Source organism: Anomaloglossus baeobatrachus, chromosome 10 (assembly GCF_048569485.1).
Source record: "Anomaloglossus baeobatrachus isolate aAnoBae1 chromosome 10, aAnoBae1.hap1, whole genome shotgun sequence".
NCBI classification, from domain to species: Eukaryota; Metazoa; Chordata; class Amphibia; order Anura; family Aromobatidae; genus Anomaloglossus; species Anomaloglossus baeobatrachus.
The window spans coordinates 32311553-32330816 of record NC_134362.1 but is presented as its reverse complement, the minus strand read 5'-3'; the positions used below and the strand labels follow the sequence as shown (position 1 = coordinate 32330816).

General features: G+C 41.9%; 1 protein-coding gene across 4 annotated transcripts in view; it reads left to right on the top strand.

Moving 5' to 3' along the window:
* Nucleotides 1-4861, top strand: part of LOC142254544 (alpha-1,6-mannosyl-glycoprotein 4-beta-N-acetylglucosaminyltransferase-like) — a 48640-nt gene extending 43779 nt beyond the window's left edge. For 3 of the 4 annotated variants that reach the window (XM_075325651.1, XM_075325653.1, XM_075325652.1), the window contains exon 5: nucleotides 1679-4861. In XM_075325651.1, coding sequence (XP_075181766.1) covers nucleotides 1679-2874 — 1196 coding nt within the window. In that variant the 3' untranslated portion in view covers nucleotides 2875-4861. The remainder of the gene's footprint in view (nucleotides 1-1678) is intronic. The other variant, XM_075325654.1, reaches the window with a different exon arrangement.
* The last annotated feature ends 14403 nt before the right edge of the window (nucleotides 4862-19264 follow it).

Below are 19264 nucleotides of genomic sequence, written 5' to 3'. Positions count from 1 at the left end.
GCCTCACATATGAAAAAGTAGAACTGTTTATAGCAGCACTTACCTGGTGCTTTTCAATCCCATACCAATGACTGAGTCATGGCTGTGGGCAGGACAGACCCAAACAAATGCTGTATGAATTAAATAGCTTGCGGACAGGGCGTGATGGCTGAATGTGAACAGCTACCAATTGCCAAAATCAAGACAGGTGGAAAAACAAACCAAATTGGAGGTGCACGGCAAGGTGGGGGTCAGCCACCGACCAATTCAATGAAGAAAAAACAAAAAAGCCAGCTCAACTTAAAAATGGCATGTATTATAAGATGTGCACTGCACTAAAATTTGAAATTATACTACAGTATTTTAAAATTTGAGATTTTTGGCAAAAAAAGAAGAGACAGACCGGGGAAGGAGACAGACCGCACTTGGAATTTTTCTTCCCGTATGGTAAAGTAATAGTTCCATTCAAAAGTACAACTCGTTCTGCAAAAAAATAAGCCCTCATATGTCAATATTGATAGAAAAATAAAAAAAAAGTTATGGCTCTTGAAAGAAGGGGAGGAAAAAGCGAAAATGAAAAAGTGGAAAATCGCCCGGGGGTGAAGGGGATAATATTAAGAGTCCGGACCAGTACCAGTCACAAGTCTCTAGATGCTGAGAGACCACCGAGACAAGCCCATCTGAGCGTTCCACCAGCTCGACTCGAGTAACGAGCACTCGAGCATCGTACTGTTCACCCATCATTAATAAAGATCTATAGAGCACTGAGGCTTCCTACAACTTTATCCAACCCCCCTTTAATGCAAGCATAGCTTCAGTAACGTCAATGCAAAATCACCATAGATATGAATGCACAGTGCAGTGATAGACATTTCATGTGTGTGTTTTTTGTTTGTTTTTGTTTTTTTTTTTTTGTAAAAATGGAAAAAATGCCCAAATTATTAGCCCTCTTATTAATTTCCGATCAGGCAGACTATGCTGTTTTGAGCACCGATTTCAACTGATTATGTCGCTGTTAGAAGTAACATCACCCTGCTGTAACTTTGCCATATATTTCCTAATGCCCTTTTAGGGTATATGCACACGATCGGGACACAGCATGTCTTCTCCTGCAGGGCTGAGAGTGCTCTCCCGCAGCTCCCATGCCCACAATCTAGGTTCGGCCTGCTGTGGACTTTAGCTTTATTCTCCCTGCGGAGAACAATCACGTCTCTGCAGCATAAGTTGACATACTGTGGCTGGGAAATCCTCTCCACAGGTCAGTTTACGCTGCGGGGAAAACAAGCACAGTGGGCATGGGATTTCCATAAATCCCATCCACTGTGCTTGTACTGTACAACGCAGCGTTTTGGATTCAGCAAAGGTATCCTCCATTTTTAGTTTAGTTTTAACTAAAAATGGAGGATACCAGGATTCAGCAAAAACACACTCCCTGATCTTGTGCAATCAACTCTTACTTTCACAAGAATTTAGGAATTATGGTGATGAAAAGCTTGATATTATTACCATTTTGGTACAATTAATTTGTTGTTGCTGTTTACTATGTATGAGCCATTTATGAAAGAGTCAGTCGGAGCTAAAATCTGAGTTGGCATGTGGGAAAATAGTGGAATTAGTCAGATGTTTCACATACTAATTTTCTTTTGGAATTAGTCAGATGTTTTGTAATATTTTCTTTATTTTTTATCATTTCACTAAGGATTCCTATCCATTGGTATATCGTCTGTGAAAAGAAAACGGGAAAGTTATCTGTTGACTACAATCCAGTCCATCTTCAGCCACTGCAGTCCGAGCGAGTTGAATGAGTTGGTGGTGGTCGTCTACTTGGCCAACACAGGACACACTGATAACCAGAACACTGCCGAGGAAATACAAAAGAAGTTTTCTTTGGAGATCGCCGCAGGTCACCTCGTTGTTATCAGCAGCTATATTAATGCCTACCCACCTCTGACTAACCTGAAGAGGAACTATAACGATACTCCGGAGAGAGTGAGTTTTCGCTCAAAGCAAAATGTGGACTATGCCTTTTTGGTCAACTTTTGTGCCAATCTGACTCAATATTATCTTATGCTAGAGGATGATGTGACTTGTTCTAAGGGTTTCCTTACATCAATTAAAAAATATGTCAATGAAAATACCTCTCCTTGGACTACTATAGCTTTTTCGAACTTGGGATACATCGGAAAGCTTTATCACAATGAGGACCTTCCGAAACTGGCCCGTTTTTTGCTCCTTTTCTACGACGAAATGCCATGCGACTGGCTGCTAGACCTGTTCTATAAATCAAAATCTCAGAAGGATATTGTCAAATACAAACCATCTCTCTTCCAACATATAGGAAAGTATTCCTCGTTTAAGGGCACTCACAACAGGTTGATAGACAAAGACTTTGCAGAAGTTGTAGAAACGTTCGGAGATCAACCACTGGCTTCTTGTTTCACAAATATTAAGGTGCATAAAGACAACACTCCAGATAATGTTTGTTTCCAAGGTCCCAACTTCTTTTGGGGACTGGAAATAAATTCCGGCAACTATTTTACAATGGTTTTCCAAAAACCAATCGACATTGAAAAAATAAATATCATTACTGGGACTCAACAAAATCCTCAGGATGTTCTAAAATCGGGTCATGTTCATTTAGGTAAAGCGAAAAAGCCGAATCAAGAGAGCTGCAAAACATTCACAAAAATTGGAGAGTTTGAAAAGGGAAACTTTTTACTTGATAATGTAGACCAAGCAACAGGCGGATCGATAGACTGCCTTCAAATTTGGGTTTCTGCACCCCAGGCTAACTGGCTTATAATACAAAAAGTAGGTATTTGGGTCAGGAAGGCAAAGATACATAATAACATCTCATCTCATGTTGTGTCGGCCCCTGTTCAGATTCAATCGTAGGCTGTGATTGATCTCTATTGTATCATTCTTTTCATCAACCCCCCCTCCCCCATATCCCCATTATTTCTGTACCAGTCAAATGATTTCTCCCTCCATGCCACGGCAGGATCCTAGACTGTGAACACCTTCCTGTCATTTCCTACTTCAAACAAATCATGTTATTTATCCTTTTTCACAATTTCTAATGCACAATGTGCTTTAAATGCTCCAACTTTAACCCCTTCCCAACCTTGGATGTACCGGTACGTCCTGGCGATCGTGCGCGCACAGGAGCTGTGCCCGCACGATTGCTGCCGGGAGCTCTGCTTATGTGACATCCGAGTCTCATAGCTAGAAGCAGTGCCTGCACCGCCCTGGGTTGTTTAACCCGTTATATGCAAAGATCGATGGCAACATTTAGGAGGTTAGGAAAGGAAGCTCACCCTCCGGTTCCGTCGGCGCCCCACAATGTCATCGCAAGGGTCCGATCGTTGCCATGGCAAACCGAGGGTGTTATGACTACCTCAGCCAAATACGGCAAGCCTTTTTGACCATGCCTGGAGCATGGTCTAAATGGCTTCTGTCAGTGCATCACTGACAGGTGTAATGCATTGCCCTGCTGGTGCATAACAATGCATTAAATCAGCGATCAGAGTAAAGAAAGTTAAAGTCCTATAGCGGTACTAAGTAAAAAAAAATGTAAAATTTATTTAAAGAAAATCACAAAATAAAGATAAAAAATAAAAATATTGTACGTACATTCATTTGAAATGTATTGCAGTGCAGAGACCAACCCTCTGCACCGCAATACCACTGCAAGTGCTGGCCAATAAAAAAGCTAGCAACTGACATGGGAGAGCCAGATAAAACCGCTGACGTCTGTGGCCACCTGGATTGGGCCATGATCGTCAAGGGGTCTATGGTGCCTGTGATTGAGACCCCTGATAAAAAATTGTGCATAATAAGACAAAAAGCCCCTTTCCTATTGTGGACCACAGTGATACAATACGGTGCCAGAGGCCCACCAGTAACACTGACTCTGGGGGGGGGGCACTGTTCAATCACATGTAATTAACCTGACCCTCATTCACAAATTTGCCTGTGGCTCTATATAGTAAACTTGGTAGTTTTATTAACTGTCATGAGATGTTGTCTTTTTAATTACTGTGCCAGATGTGGTTTGTGAAAGGGGTTGGGGGTCCCACTGTTGCAGAAGGGCCCACTAGCAGATTCACTCGTCGTTACCCTGTGTGTCACTGCGAGCAAGCTGGTCTGTATTTTGCTTTAATATTTATAAGCTAAAATCAGAATGGAACCAAAACAGACAAATTTAATGGGATGATTTATACTTCATCCATATTTTAAATCCATTCCTCACTTTGGGTTACAAATACGGATGGAAAATACTGACCAAGTAGGTCTGTGTAAAAGGGGCTAAATGCACTAAAGGGAATCTAAATCTAAAGGTAATCTGTCAGCGGGTTTTTCTACCTTATCTCAGCACACCATATTGTAGACAAAGGGACCCTGACTCCAATGATGTATCACTTAGGTTACTCGGTGCAGTGGTTCTGACACCGGCTTTAGATTTAGCAATGTAGCAGAGCTGAGAAAGCTGCCCCTGCCCACACCAGGCTCTCTGTGCATAATGTCTATAGAAAGTGAGCTGCTAATCACAGCAGAGGGCATGCAGGACTACCAGGGAATGTAGTCCGGCAATGATAAAGTCCTGTTGCTACAACAAACCTTGCAATTAAAGGGAACCAAACATCAGGATTTTCATGTATAAGGTGCAGCCAGTGCAGTACGGTACAGTGCGGGTGTTTAGGCAGTGAAATCCAACTTTATAAAGTTTGAAAATTCGTGCACTTTTTGATTGACGTGTGCACCTCTCTCCCAATGTCCGGGCGTGTTATGCACGTCTATTTCCCCCCCCCCCGCCCCCGCCGCCTATTCCTCCCTCTCTCTGGTTGTTTGCAAATTTCTCTCTTCAGAAACATGGCGCCGGAGTTGGCACCTGCGCATAGCGCTTATCTCCGCGCCATGTTTCTGAAGCCCGCAGTACTTAGTATTTTGCAGGAGAGGGTGGCGCATGCGCCCTCGCTTCTTCAGATCCCGTTGTGACTGCGGGAGCGCGCGTGGTCATTGCAGAACAGCTGATGGGAGGATGCGATTACCTGCAGCTACGACACCGTGCCAGCACAGCAGCCGCTTAGGACACCGGGACGCCACAGGAAAAAGCCGACAGCAGGATTCTTCTCACTGTCCCGCAGGTATGTTTGGAGGAGGAGGAGGTAATCGCGTCCTCCCATCAGCTGTTCTGCAGTCCTGTTGTGACCACACGCGTTCCCGCGGTCACAACGGGATCTGAAGAAGCGAGGGCGCATGCGCCGTCCTTTCCTGCAAAATACTAAGTACTGCCGGTTTCAAAAACATCGCGCCGGAGATAAGCGCTATGCGCAGTTGCTAACTCCGGCGCCATGTTTCTGAAGAGAGAAATTTGAAAACAACCAGAGAGAGAGAGAGGAACAGGCACCAAGGGGGTGGTGGGGTGCGGGGATACAAGTGCATAACACGCCCGGACATTAGGAGAGAGGTGCACACGTCAATCAAAAAGTGCACGAATTTTAAAACTTTATAAAGTTGGATTTCACTGACTAAACACCCGAGCTGCACCCTAATGATATGTACACAATGTGCCTGATAGTGCCAGTACTGCACCTTATACATGAAAATCCTTATGTTTGGTTCCCTTTAAACAACAGCATAGAGCTTGATAAGAGAGGCATCAGTGAAATCTGTGTTTAAACCCTTACAGCATTCTGTATTCAGATTACTTCGCTAAAATCTGCTGACAGATTCAGTTTAAGGAAAACCTATTTTCTGGCCACATTCACACTGCAGTATATAGATCAGAATTTTGGAAGCTAAAAACAGGAAGTGGAACTTGCAGGCACACAATAGCATAGAAAAGACTTACCTTCTCTATGCTCTGGACCCTTTCCTATTCTTAGCATGCAAAAATGCAAAATACTGATGTGAAAGAGGCCTTACTATGAATGTATTATTGTGATGTTGGCTTTTTACTGTGTTTTGAAATCTGTATATAAGAATATTTATACAATAAATATTTTTATTTTCTACCATATGTGTAATTTTTTTTATTTTATTTTTTTTTATTTACTTCTTAAATTTCTCAACATTAAAGACAAATTTGTCAGTGAACCTGTTCTAACAGTCGCGTCTATAATACTTTTCTCCTGGCTTCATCTAAACTGATCTATGTTAATGTTAATTCATTCTGTAGTGCTATGTATTTTTCTACATAGAGGTTGTAGAAGCCAAAGGGCTAACAATTTTCGTATTTAAACTACATTGCAAAAATGATTTTTAGCGATTTAATAAATGCATTAAAAGCAAAACAAAATTGCCCCCAAAGGTTTCAAGATGTGCAAGATGTCAGTCTCCCATTGCAATAAGATGACACAAGGAAGGAAAAGAAAGAGGTGTGGAAAGACTAAACAAATAATACTCCACATCTTCTCCAGCAAGAACTTCTCAGCTGCAACTGAAATGACACCTCAGCTTCTTCAGAGACTGGCTCCTTTAAAGTGGACAGCACAGGTATGAGCTATAACTGGCATAGGGAGGAATGAGGAGCTGATATTTGTAACAGAAGGCAGTGGCTACAGCTGAGGTTACAACTACCTGATAGATCACTACAGGATAGAAATGAGCTTTAACCCCCTCCAGTACTGAATGGTGGCTCAGTGGTTAGCGTTGCAGCCTTGCAGCGCTGGGGTCCTGGGTTCTAGTCCCACTAAGGACAATATCTGCAAGGAGTTTGTATGTTCTCCCCGTGTTTGCGTGGGTTTCCTCTGGGTACTCCGGTTTCCTCCCACACTCCAAAAACCTACTCATAGGGAATTTACATTGTGAGCCCCAATGGGGACAGTGTTCCTGATGTATATGAAGCGCTGTGGAATTAATAGCGCTATATAAGGGAATAAATATTATATTATTATAAATATGCCCCAACTCCGGGTAAACGATGAGTGGGAACTAGAGCAAATTTGCAATCAACAATACGCTGTGACTATCTGATCCCAGATCCCCCAAGATCACATTAGGCTGTGACACAATCCTGACACACATAGATTAATCTTTTGCATTTACCTTCTTTTGAAACTTACTATTCCAACACATCAGACAGCCTGCCACCACTCCAAAAAAGAAACCTACAAAACGGTTAAAATTCATCTCTTCAGAAAAGCCCACTACTGCAAGTACTACGTCCATTCCACTTGTATATTGTAAGTACTCTCTTCAATTACAGGAGCATCTCAATAAATTAGAATATCATCAAAAAAGTTAATTTATTTCAGTAATTCAATACAAAAAGGGAAACACATATTTATAGAGTCATTACACACAGAGGAATCTATTCCTATATATCATATAGAGTCATTACACACAGAGGGATCTATTCCTATATATCAGAGTCATTACACAGAGAGGGATTTATTCCTATATATTATATAGTCATTGCACACAGGGGGATCTATTCTTATATATTATATAGAGTCATTACACACAGAGGGATCTATACCTATATATTATATAGAGTCATTACACACAGAGGGATCTATTCCTATATATTATATAGAGTCATTACACACAGAGGGATCTATTTTACGTGTTTATTTCTGTTAATGTTGATGATTATGGCTTACAGCCAATGAGAACCCAAAAGTCATTATCTCAGAAAATTAGAATATTTTATAAGACCAACTGAAAAAATGATTTTAAACTCAGAAATGTTGGCGCCTACGGAAATGTCTGTAGAGTAAATGCTTCAATACTTGGTCGAGGCTCCTTTTGCATGAGTTACTGCATCAATGCTACAATGTGGCCTGGAGGCGATCAGCCTGTGGCACTGCTGAGGTGTTGTGGAAGCCCGAGTTGCTTTGATAGCCGCCTTCAGCTCCTCTGCATTGTTGGGTCTGGTGTTTCTCATAGATTCTCTATGGGGTTTAGGTCAGGTGAGTTGCTGGCCAATCAAGCGCAGTGATACTGTGGTTAGTAAACCAGGTATTGGTACTTTTGGCAGTGTGGATAGGGGCCAAGTCCTGCTGGAAAATGAAATTTCCATCTCCAAAAAGCTTGTTGGCAGAGGGAAGCATGAAGTGCTCTGACATTTCCTGGTAGACGGCTGCGCTGACTTTGGTCTTGATAAAACACAGTGGAGCTACACCAGCAGATGACATGGCTGCCCAAACCATCACTGATTGTGGAGGCTTCACACTAGACCTCAGCAGCTTGGATTGTGGCCTCTCCACTCTTCCTCCAGACTCTGGGACCGCGATTTCCAAATGAAATGCACAATTTACTTTCATCTAAAAACAGCACCTTGGACACTGAGAACAGTCCAGATCTTTTCCTCCTTGCAGCAGGTAAGACGCTTCTGGCATTGTCTATTGGTCCTTAGTGGCTTGACACAAGGAATGAGACAGTTGTAGCCCATGTCCTGGATACGTCTGTGTGCGGTGGCTCTTGTAGCTCTGACTCCAGCAGCGTCCACTCTTTTTGAATCTCCAACAAATTATTGAATGGCCTTTTCTTAACAATTCTATCAAGGATCCATTTATCCTGTTGTTTGTGCACCTTTTTCTACCACACTTTTTCCTTCCACTCAATTTTCCATCAATATACTTGGATACTGCACTCTGTGAACAGCCGACGTCTTTAGCAATGACCTTTTGTGGCTTACCCTCCCTGTAGAGTCTGTTTCTGACTGCCTTCTGGTCATCTGTCAAGTAAGCAGTCTTCCCCATGATTGTGTAGCCTACTGAACCAGACTAAGGGACCATTTTAAACACTTAGGAAGCCTTATTCAGGTGTTTTGTGGTAATTATTCTAATTTTCTGAGATAATGACTTTTGGGTTTTCATTGGCTGTAAGCCATAATCATCAACACTAACAGAAATAAACACATGAAATAGATCACTGTGTGTGTAATGACTCTATATAATATATAGGAATAGATCCCTCTGTGTGTAATGACTATATAATATATAGGAATAGATTCCTCTGTGTGTAATGACTCTATATAATATATAGGAATAGATCACTGTGTGTGTAATGACTCTATATAATATATAGGAATAGATCCCTCTGTGTGTAATGACTATATAATATATAGGAATAGATTCCTCTGTGTGTAATGACTCTATATAATATATAGGAATAGATCACTGTGTGTGTAATGACTCTATATAATATATAGGAATAGATCCCTCTGTGTGTAATGACTATATAATATATAGGAATAGATTCCTCTGTGTGTAATGACTCTATATAATATATAGGAATAGATCCCTCTGTGTGTAATGACTCTATATAATATAGGTGTTTCCCTTTTTGTATTGAATTACTGCTTTAAATTTAACTTTTTGATGATATTCTAATTTATGGAGATGCACAAGTATACATTTCTGTCATTCAGTAAAAGAGTTTTCCATTCATAAATTTTCCCCATTGATAAAATATTGTTATTCACTCTGTTATTCCAGTGATACTGCTCCACTGCTGCTTCCTTTATGTGTTGTCAGTAAACAGTCACTGGGAGCAACAGCAAAACCTGAATATCCCTGATTTTATATATTTTTACATAGGGTAAATGGATGGGGGAAAAGAAATGAAGTTAGAATATTTTACACTTTTTTTTTCTTTTTCGAATAGAAAACGTTTCAGATTAGTAGCATTTAAGTACATGTCCAGCAGGTGGCAGCAGAGTTTAACAAGAAACTTGAGTTATGATCCTGCATATTCAGACTTCCAGGCCTCATGTATAAAGATTTGCACAGAATGTGACATATGACAGACGAACGAGTCTGTATGGCAGGGAACTAGGGCCATACAGCTCCATATTAATAAACTGACATCAGCTATATATATATATATACATTTATAAAACTGACAGCAATTGTGAAAAAGTAATTTTTGAAATTTACTTCTATAAAATGTTTTAATTATTTTTCTCTATTAAAAAAGAAATCAGAAAGAATTATTTTAGCAGCTTCGGTCTTCCTTGCCTTGGACCAGACGTTTTCACTAACTTCAGCCTTGACATGGTGGGAAAACTCCTTGATTCAAGACTTTAGGCTATGTTCACACAGGGCGTTTTTATTGCATTTTTTTTTTTGTTCAACAAAACATGGATCTTTTGGTAGTAAAGAAGCTGTGTTTTTTGTGGCAATTTTAGCTGAGTTTTTTTGCCATGTTTTTTGCTGTGTTGTTACTGCTAAGGGCGACCCAACCAGTTATGTTTAAGGGGAATCACTTTTTTTTTACACAGGACTCTGTAGGTTTGGATTTTTATTTTACCCTTAGGCGGCTTTCACACTACGTTTTTTTTTAACATGCAGCATGAAAGTTTTTTTGCTGTAAAAGCGGATCCTGCTTTTACAGCAAAAAAATGCATGCAAACGCATGTGTTATTTTGCAGGATCCTGTCACTTTAAGTTTATGGGCAGGCATTGGAGTCATGTGATTGGGGGTTAGTGGAACTGAACGTGATAGACTGGGAGCCGGTTTCTGACAGCTGCGGAGGCTCGTAACCAAGGTAAACATCGGGTAACTTGCTTGGATACCCGATATTTACCTTGGTTACGAGCATCCGCAGCTGCTAGGAGCCGGGCTCCCTGCTCCCTGCACACGTAACCAACGTAAACATCGGGTAATAAAGAGGAGACTTTTCTTGGTTACCCGATATTTACCATGGTTACGAGTGTCCGCAGCTCTCAGGCAGGGGGAAAGAGAGAGGAGAGGGAGGGGGGGAGGGGGAGAGAGGGAGGGGGAGAGAGGGAGGGGGAGAGAGACAGAGAGGGAGGGGGAGAGAGACAGAGGGAGGGGGAGAGAGGGAGGGGGAGAGAGACAGAGAGGGAGGGGGAGAGAGACAGAGGGAGGGGGAGAGAGGGAGGGGGAGAGAGACAGAGAGGGAGGGGGAGAGAGGGAGGGGGAGAGAGACAGAGAGGGAGGGGGAGAGAGAGACTGATCACGCCAGGCTGGTTTCTGGGCATGCTCAGTAGAGCAAGCAGGATCCTGTCTATCAGCATGCCAGCGTTCACATACGTTTGTGTGCAGTATAGTCAGGATCCAGCAATTTGCAGTATTTGGACGCAGCTCAAAAACGCTACAAGTAGCGTTTTTGAAAAATGTTAAAAAACTGCAACTCGCTGGATCCTCACTATAACGCACGCGAACGCATGTTGACGCGAGTCCATTGCAAATGCATTGAAATGAAAACGCATTTGCACTGGATCCGTTTTTGCGTTAAAAAACGTTCAGGACGCATGTTAAAAAAATGTAGTGTGAAAGCAGCCTTAATAATAAAGACCTTCATTTATAAACTGAATTTTGTGTTTGTGTTATCTTTGTCTAATATTTACATTTGTTTGGTGATCTGAAACATTTAAGTGTGACAAACAAAAGAATAAGAAACACTTTTTCACACTGTATATTTTTAAAACATTGTTTTTAAATTTTTTACTGTAATTAATAGTCCCCTTAGAGAACTTGAACCTGCAATGGCCTAATCATTGTTCTATATACAGCAGTGCATCAGCATTACTGTATATAGAAGAAATCACAGTCGCCGCGGGCTGGTTTTCCCAGAAGTACTGTGATGACAAACAGGTTTTGAGCTGATCTTGGACTGTCATATCAACCCATCAGTGTACTGCAATCATGTCACAGGCAAGCCGATAAAGAGTCAGAACAGCATGATCCCCTGCCATCATGCATTTAATGTCCCTGTCAGAGACTGATGGGCATTTAACAGGTTAACACCCACGGGCAGAGTGCCAATCCACCGCTGTTAGAGGCACATGAAGGCTAAATAATTCAGCTTTCATCTTCAGGGAAAGATGCGGGCTCGGCATGCAACCCCGCATCAAAGGCAGAGAGACAATTTATGACGTGTATAGCATGTCATAAGTCATTTAGGGGTGTAAGATGGCTGTTGGACACCTCATTTAGGGGAGATATGTATCGCATATGTGATGTAAGCCTGGAAGCAAGCTCCAGTACGTATAGTACTGAGACAGTTGATAGGGCTGACAAAGGCCAGGTTTACAAGGAGTCAGAGAGATGGGTAAGGGTACCGTCACACTTTAGCGACGCTCCAGCGATCCCACCAGCGAGCTGACCTGGTCAGGATCGCTGGTGCGTCGCTACATGGTCGCTGGTGAGTTGTCAATCAGGCAGATCTCACCAGCGACCAGTGACCAGCACCCAGCCAGCAGCGACGTGTGGAAGCGATGCTGCACTTGGTAACTAAGGTAAATATCGGGTAACCAAGCGCTTGGTTACCAGATATTTACCTTGGTTGCCAGCGCACACCGCTTAGCGCTGGCTCCCTGCACTCCTAGCCAGAGTACACATCGGGTTAATAAGAAAACCGCTTTGCTTATTTATCCGATTTGTACTCCGGCTACGTGTGCAGGGAGCAGGGAGCCGGCACTGGCAGCCTGAGAGCACTTTGCTTGGTTACCCGATATTTACCTTGGTTACAGCTTACCGCAGGCTGCCAGACGCTGGCTCCCTGCTCCCTGCACATTCAGATCGTTGCTCTCTCGCTGACAAACACAGCGATGTGTGCTTCACAGCGGGAGAGCAACATCCAAAAAATGAACCAGCACTGTGTGTAACAAGCAGCGATCTCACAGCAGGGACCAGATCGCTGCTCAGTGTCACACACAGCGAGATCGCTAATGAGGTCACTGGTGCGTCACAAAAACCGTGACTCAGCAGCGATCTCGCTATGTGAGAAGTACCCCTAAGACTGGCTACTCACGTATCTCCACCCCGGGGCGTGGTATGGTGGACATAAAGTCCAGAATGGAATCATTAGCTATCTGTGTATGGAGGTATGAAGTCCTCCCGTGTGAAATCTCCATGTTTGGACCTGTGCGCTAGACTGTGTATCTTGTCTCCTTGCAAAAAAAGGCTGTTTAGTTTCTTTATCTGTCTCTTAGTTTATGGAGATTTAATAAATCAGCCTGTATTTAAATTTGCGTCCCGTACCTACCTCAATGCTGACGAGAGAAGTTTCTCTAGAGGGGTTAAACCTGTGATTTTGCTGTAAAATAAAAATGACTACTTTGCAGATAAGTTGCAGTTGCATGTAACTTGCTTTTAAGTTAATGGAAATTGAGTCATTGCAACTTGCGACCAGCAACGGAAAAATCCAACTCATTTGGATACATTTGGGACTGTATTGCAGTCACAGGTCGCAATTAGAGATGAGCGAGTTCCTAACTATTCGCACTCGCTATACTCATAACAAATACTGTCTAATACTCGCGTATTCATTCCGAATAGCATGTGCAATACAAGTCAATGGGAAACTCGCAAAGTAACGAGAAATCAAAATGCCGTACTATTTGCTACTCGCACGAATAGTACTGCATTTGGGTTACTCTTTATTTTGCAAATTTTTCCCCATTGACTTGCATTGCAGATGCTATTCGGAACGAATGCGCGAGTATTAGACAGTACTCATTATGAGTATAGCAAGTGCAAATAGGTACTGGCTCAACTCTAGGTGCAATGTGACACCATAGCAAATCATTAGATGCAATGTTGCAATGCGTCATTGTCATTTCAGTGTTGCTAAACACGTCGCCATGCAGCCCTAGTCTTATCCTAGTTAGCGGTGTCATGTAGTCTAGTGACCACACATTGTCTTAGGGTATGACCACACTTTGCATTGTCCTAGTTGCATTTCTAAACGCACGTTTTGGCCTTAATTGATTTAGCCAAAGTTGCCTTTTTCAGAAATTTAGCGCTAAAAATGCATGCGTATTTACTGCGTTTTAGATGCGTTTTCAGCGCTATTTACATGCTTTTCCCCTTGCGTTTTGACAGATGCGTTTTGAACATCAAGACACTGCTAAATAAGGATTAAATAGTCAAACAGAATGAAAAAAGAGGAAAAAAAATCAAAACATATATAATTTTTGAATTATTTAAGAAAATAGTTATATTTCATGAAAATATAGCGGTTTTATAATATTTGTTGCTAAAATAGCAATAAAATCATAATTTTCACTAATTTAATTGTCGGACTATGTGTGTGTAAAGGGACATATTATTCCATTATTTTAATGTCTGAAAAGCATGTGTTTTTGAAGTAAAAAACGCAGTGTTTCTGCACCTAAAAAGGAGTTAAAACGCAGGAATTTTGATGTTTGTTGCTTTTTGATACTTCTCATTGACATCAATGTTAGCAAAACGCTGCAGAAATGGCAAAAACAATTGACATGCTGCTTCTTTGAACGCATGGTTTTTGCCACAAATTATGCAAATTAAACGCAGCGTTTTAAAACGCAAAGTGCGGTCAGGAAATCATCATTTTCCATAGACTATTATGGAAAAATCAAATGCATGCCTTTTGGCATGAAAACGCTGCTGCTCAAAACAGACCTAAAAAGCACCTGAAACGCAGGTGGAAACGCAAAGTGCGGTCTCACCCTTACACCTGAATCAAACAGGTCATTCAATCAAGTTAAGGTCAGGATTAGTAGCTTTTGGATGCAACGTATCTTCGCTACATCCAGAACGCTACGTACAGTACAACAACACAAAAAAATGGTCAATCCATAAAGGACACTCCTGATCCATTCCAACAGCAATATGAAAAAATTAATCGTATATAATTCTTCCAAAAAAGGAGCAATGGTCCATATAAAAAATATTAAAATATTTTAATTATATGGACCATTGCTCCTTTTTTGGAAGAATTATATTTTTTCATATTGCTGTTGTAATAGTACAGTACAAGCACAGTGGATGGGATTAATAGAAATCCCATGCCCACTGTGCTTGTTTTTACCGTTGCGTAAACTGATCTGCGGTGCGGTTTCCTATCCGCAGCATGGCAATTTCTCATGCGGAGACTCTTGAGTCTCCTGCGCTGGAGAATGCAGCATCCAAGCGCCACATAACCCTGATGGTGAGCATGCACCCTTATAGAAGTAGCTGTAGCGTGGGGCTATAAAATGACTGCGGAGAGAACTAAGGATCATTTCACTCTTATGATGATCAGTTGACTGTGGTGGTCCTAGCTGTGTGACCCCTTAAAAGTGACCAACTACTGTATATGAAAAAAGTTTCTATTCTAGTTTATATTTCAGCTGGCAAAAAAAATGCAAATTTTGCTCTAGATGTGACAGCAGTTGTGACCCTTCTGGTATTCTGTTCATGAACCAGGATGAACAAAGCAAAGTGTCAGTGTCTCTTTAAACCTTAATCACTACCATTCAGGTGCCAGGCCCTGTTCCTAATGGGCTCTATACATAGACTGCTCATTTGTAGGGACATCAGACTCTTTCCTGACAGCTAAGTGCATGAGGCAGGAAGGGTTTTACTACCCACGGGAGAAGCCCCCATAGAGAGGGGGATTCCACCCACTCACAAACCCCATGAGCACTTCCTCCTGTATATACAGGGCTGCCTGGAGAAAGAGCGCTACTGTGAAATGAGAAGGCGCTCAGGTTGCAGCGGCCGCATTGAGCTGATGATGGATGGAGAGTATTTCTTGGCTGAGTGACATGTAGGGATAAACTCCCTATTATGCAGATGTTAATGTGTAAGCCAACCTCATGGCTAATGCTGCTGCTGTAACAATAATCTTGATGAATGGAAGTCAGTCTGTGATTAGTGTTTAACTCATTGCTTGCTGCTTTCGCTGTCATCTATCACCCTGCATCCTGGGACTGACACCGCTGCGTAATGTCTTTTATTGGAATATATGACAAACTGCAACTAACTCTGAAAAGAACAAATCCAGTAATTGTGAGTCACTACAAAATCCATTGAAACCTTCTCATGTTCTGTTAAATATTATCTGGAAAAGTTGAGCGACCAACAATGTGGTGGCAATTACAGTGGTCACAGGAGCCGCCAAAAAGGGATTTTCACAACTGAAAATTATCCCTTAGGTCGGAGTCACACTTGCGAGAAACTCGCACTAGTCTCGCATCGCATCACCTGGCACGGCCTCACACTCTCCTGACAGGAGCCTCTCAGCTGCACAGAAATACATGCAGCTGACCCGCTCCTGTCAGGAGAGTGTGCAACCATGCCGCGTGATGCGATGTGAGACTAGCGCGAGTCTCCCACAAGTGTGACTCTGGCCTTATCCATAAAATAACTTATCGATCTTCATGGAGAGAATTCTGCAGAGCCCAGTCTTGAATGTAGCTGAGGTGTGTATACTTAGTCTCCGCGCCATTCTCTGTTTTTGGGACTACTGGAAATTGCTGAGAACAGTACTTTGTGTTATACACCAGTCTGAATGAATCCTACATGTGGGGAAACGCAACAAATGCAAGAGGAGAACCCACTGGTGTAACTAGAGTTCAATGGCCCCAGTGCAAAATTTGGACCTGCCCCTCCCATCCCTGCATGTTGGTCAGATGTATGTATGTATGTATGTATGTATACATTTAGTGTTCTAAATCCTATAAAGACATACAAGTTACTCTCCCCCCAGTATGTAGTGATATCTCCCATCTTGCTATAATGTCCCCTATCCTGGGCTCCTTTCTGGTAAAAATGTCCCCCATCTCAATATATATGTTCCACATTCTGGTATATATGCTCCCCATACTGGCATGTCCCCGTCTTAGTAAATATGTCCCCCATCCTGGTATATAATGTCCCCCTATTGGTATATACTGTCCGCCTCCTGGTATATATGTTTGCCTTCTGGGCCCCTCCTGGTATATACTGTCCCCCTCCTGGTATATATGTTCCTCTCTTGGTATATACTGTCCCCCTCTTGGTATATATATTTGACTTCTGGGCCCCTCCTTGTATGTTCTGTCCCCATCCTGGCCCCTCCTATCCTTGTACTGGTATACACTGTACTCGCCCTCCTCTATAGCCAGCCTGCAGTGGCTGGCAGCTTTCATTGGCGTCCAGGCTATGATAACACATGACGTCATTGTCATACACCGCCATCAGTCACTGGGACACCGATGAAAGCTGCTGCCTTCTGTTTAGCTGGCAGTGTGTATCACAGTGCAGGGACCCAAAGGTCTCTGCGTCATGATGCATATCAGCTGCATGTGCGGCCTCAGACCTACACACGTGGGCCCAGTTGCAATCCCTGCGATCCTGAGCCTTGCGCCCCTTGGAAAACCTGTAAAACCTACAGTATAAGAGTAACTGTACACATCTGTTAAAATAAAGATAATGTAGCCAACCCTTTAACTCATTCTGCAGCCAGCAATAGAAAAAGTAATACCAAAAAGATTTTTTGCCCCAATTGCATCCATTTAAGAGAAAAAGAAAAGAAAATTGGCCCAAACATGGACAACCCCTTTAACTAGTTCAAATAGGGAGTGGAGCTTCAGCCGTGACCACTATACAGTTGATGGAGCTGTGCTATGAAGTTTTGTAACAAAGTACATCCATCCACCGCTGGTACTGGGAACTGCTAATCGGTGGTGGTGCCCCCCTCATGATCAGATATTGATGACCTATCCAAAAGATAGGCCATCAATTTAAAAGTACTGGACAGCCCCTTTAAATGGTGAGGAATTGAAACACAACAGATAATAGAAAGTTGCAGAACTTTTTTATGCAATGAATACGCTTTATTATCATATTGGAAACCTTTGGAGTATATGTAACAATGTTTCTAAATCTTGTCTGGCTGTGGTAGATGCAATATCAGTTCACTTCTCTCTCGGTAAAAGTTATTCCAAGATAACAGCAGACTCCAAGCCAATTCACCTTACATAACCCTCAGATTTGCCTAAAATCATTAACTTGTGCACAGGGAAATATTAGGACACAAAAATGCTAGCTATGTGCATATTTTGGCTTCAATATGATGTAATATGGTGTACAATTGTGTCCTATGTAAATAGGACATATGGTGCTGATAGCACAGAACGATTGCATTACAGAACGTGTGCACACAAGTGCAGTTGGTCTGTATAAACAGGCTATTAAATTACTGTCGGTCATTTAACGGCCACAGTTGGCCAGTCTAAATGGTCCCTGAGGCCGAATAGCTCTAATAAATTAAAGTGGGGTTAATTTGCATATGGATCCACTCTCCAAACTGCAGCACTTAGAATAAAAGATTAAAAACTACCCCAAAATACAAAGCAATGGTCTGCAAGACTAACATCACAATTGAGGTCAATTATGAATTTATTATCTGGAAAAATCTCCCAATACATATGGCAATATTGGTGTACATGAAGATCCTGTAGCCCCAGGTTATCAAAAATGGAAGATTAAAGTGCTCTAATCACCAGGATTTTCCTATATAACCTAAAGCCAGTGCTATACTGCCACTATCAGTCTGATACTGTACATACGTTTAGTTGTCAGCTAGGATGTATAGGTTTTGAAACACAATCAAGTAAAGTTTGCAAAATGAGCAGGTTTTTGATTGGTAGCAGCTACCGATCACCTAATAGCTGGGGTGGATTTTAATTGTGATTCCCGCCCCCCTGCCTGTCTGTCCTCCCCCTAACTGTTATTTATGCTAATTTTATTATATAAGCGTTTTACTAAGTGGCTAGAAGGACCTGTGCTGATGTCATACCCATGTGACCAAAAGGGGCGGGGCCTCATCCAACAGGAAAATGATGTTGCTTCCTGGTATCAGCTATGTTGGCTGAGGCCCTGCCCCTTCTGATCACATGGGTATGACATCAGCACAGGTCCTTCTAGCCACATAGTAAAACACTTCTATAATAGAATTAACATAAATAACAGGGGGAGGATGGAGAGGCAGGGAGGCGGGAATCACAATCAAAACCCATCCCCGCTACCAGCTGATCTGCTGCTCATTTTACAAACTTTACTATCTTGCGTTTCAAAACCTATACATCCGAGCTGACAACTAAACGTATGTATAGAATCAGCCTGATAGTGCCAGTATAGCACTGGCTTTAGGTTATATAGGAAAATCCTGGTGATTGGTGCTCTTTAACTGCACTATTATAAATGTAAAGAATTTGTTATGCCAGTCTATGGCAAATGTATGTAAAGTTCTAGACAGTTGTATGTATCTATCTATACATTCATCAGGATCACCTGAAATGTTCCGCTTGACATGGTGTGTCTTGGGCGGTACATTATTAGGGTTGATTTTCAGCCACCAGGCATAAACAATAAAGTTTGCATTCCCGATGGTAAGCAGAAAATCTTGAAAATAGTGGAGAATTAAAAGTATACTAGTAAGATGAAAAATGTGGTTATCCAATGTTAAAAAACCTATAAGAAAACTGGAAAATTCCAATGGAATATGTCACTTTGGAATATGCCCCCAAACATATTGTTCTATATGTACATCAGCAACCAAAATTTCTATGTAACCTTT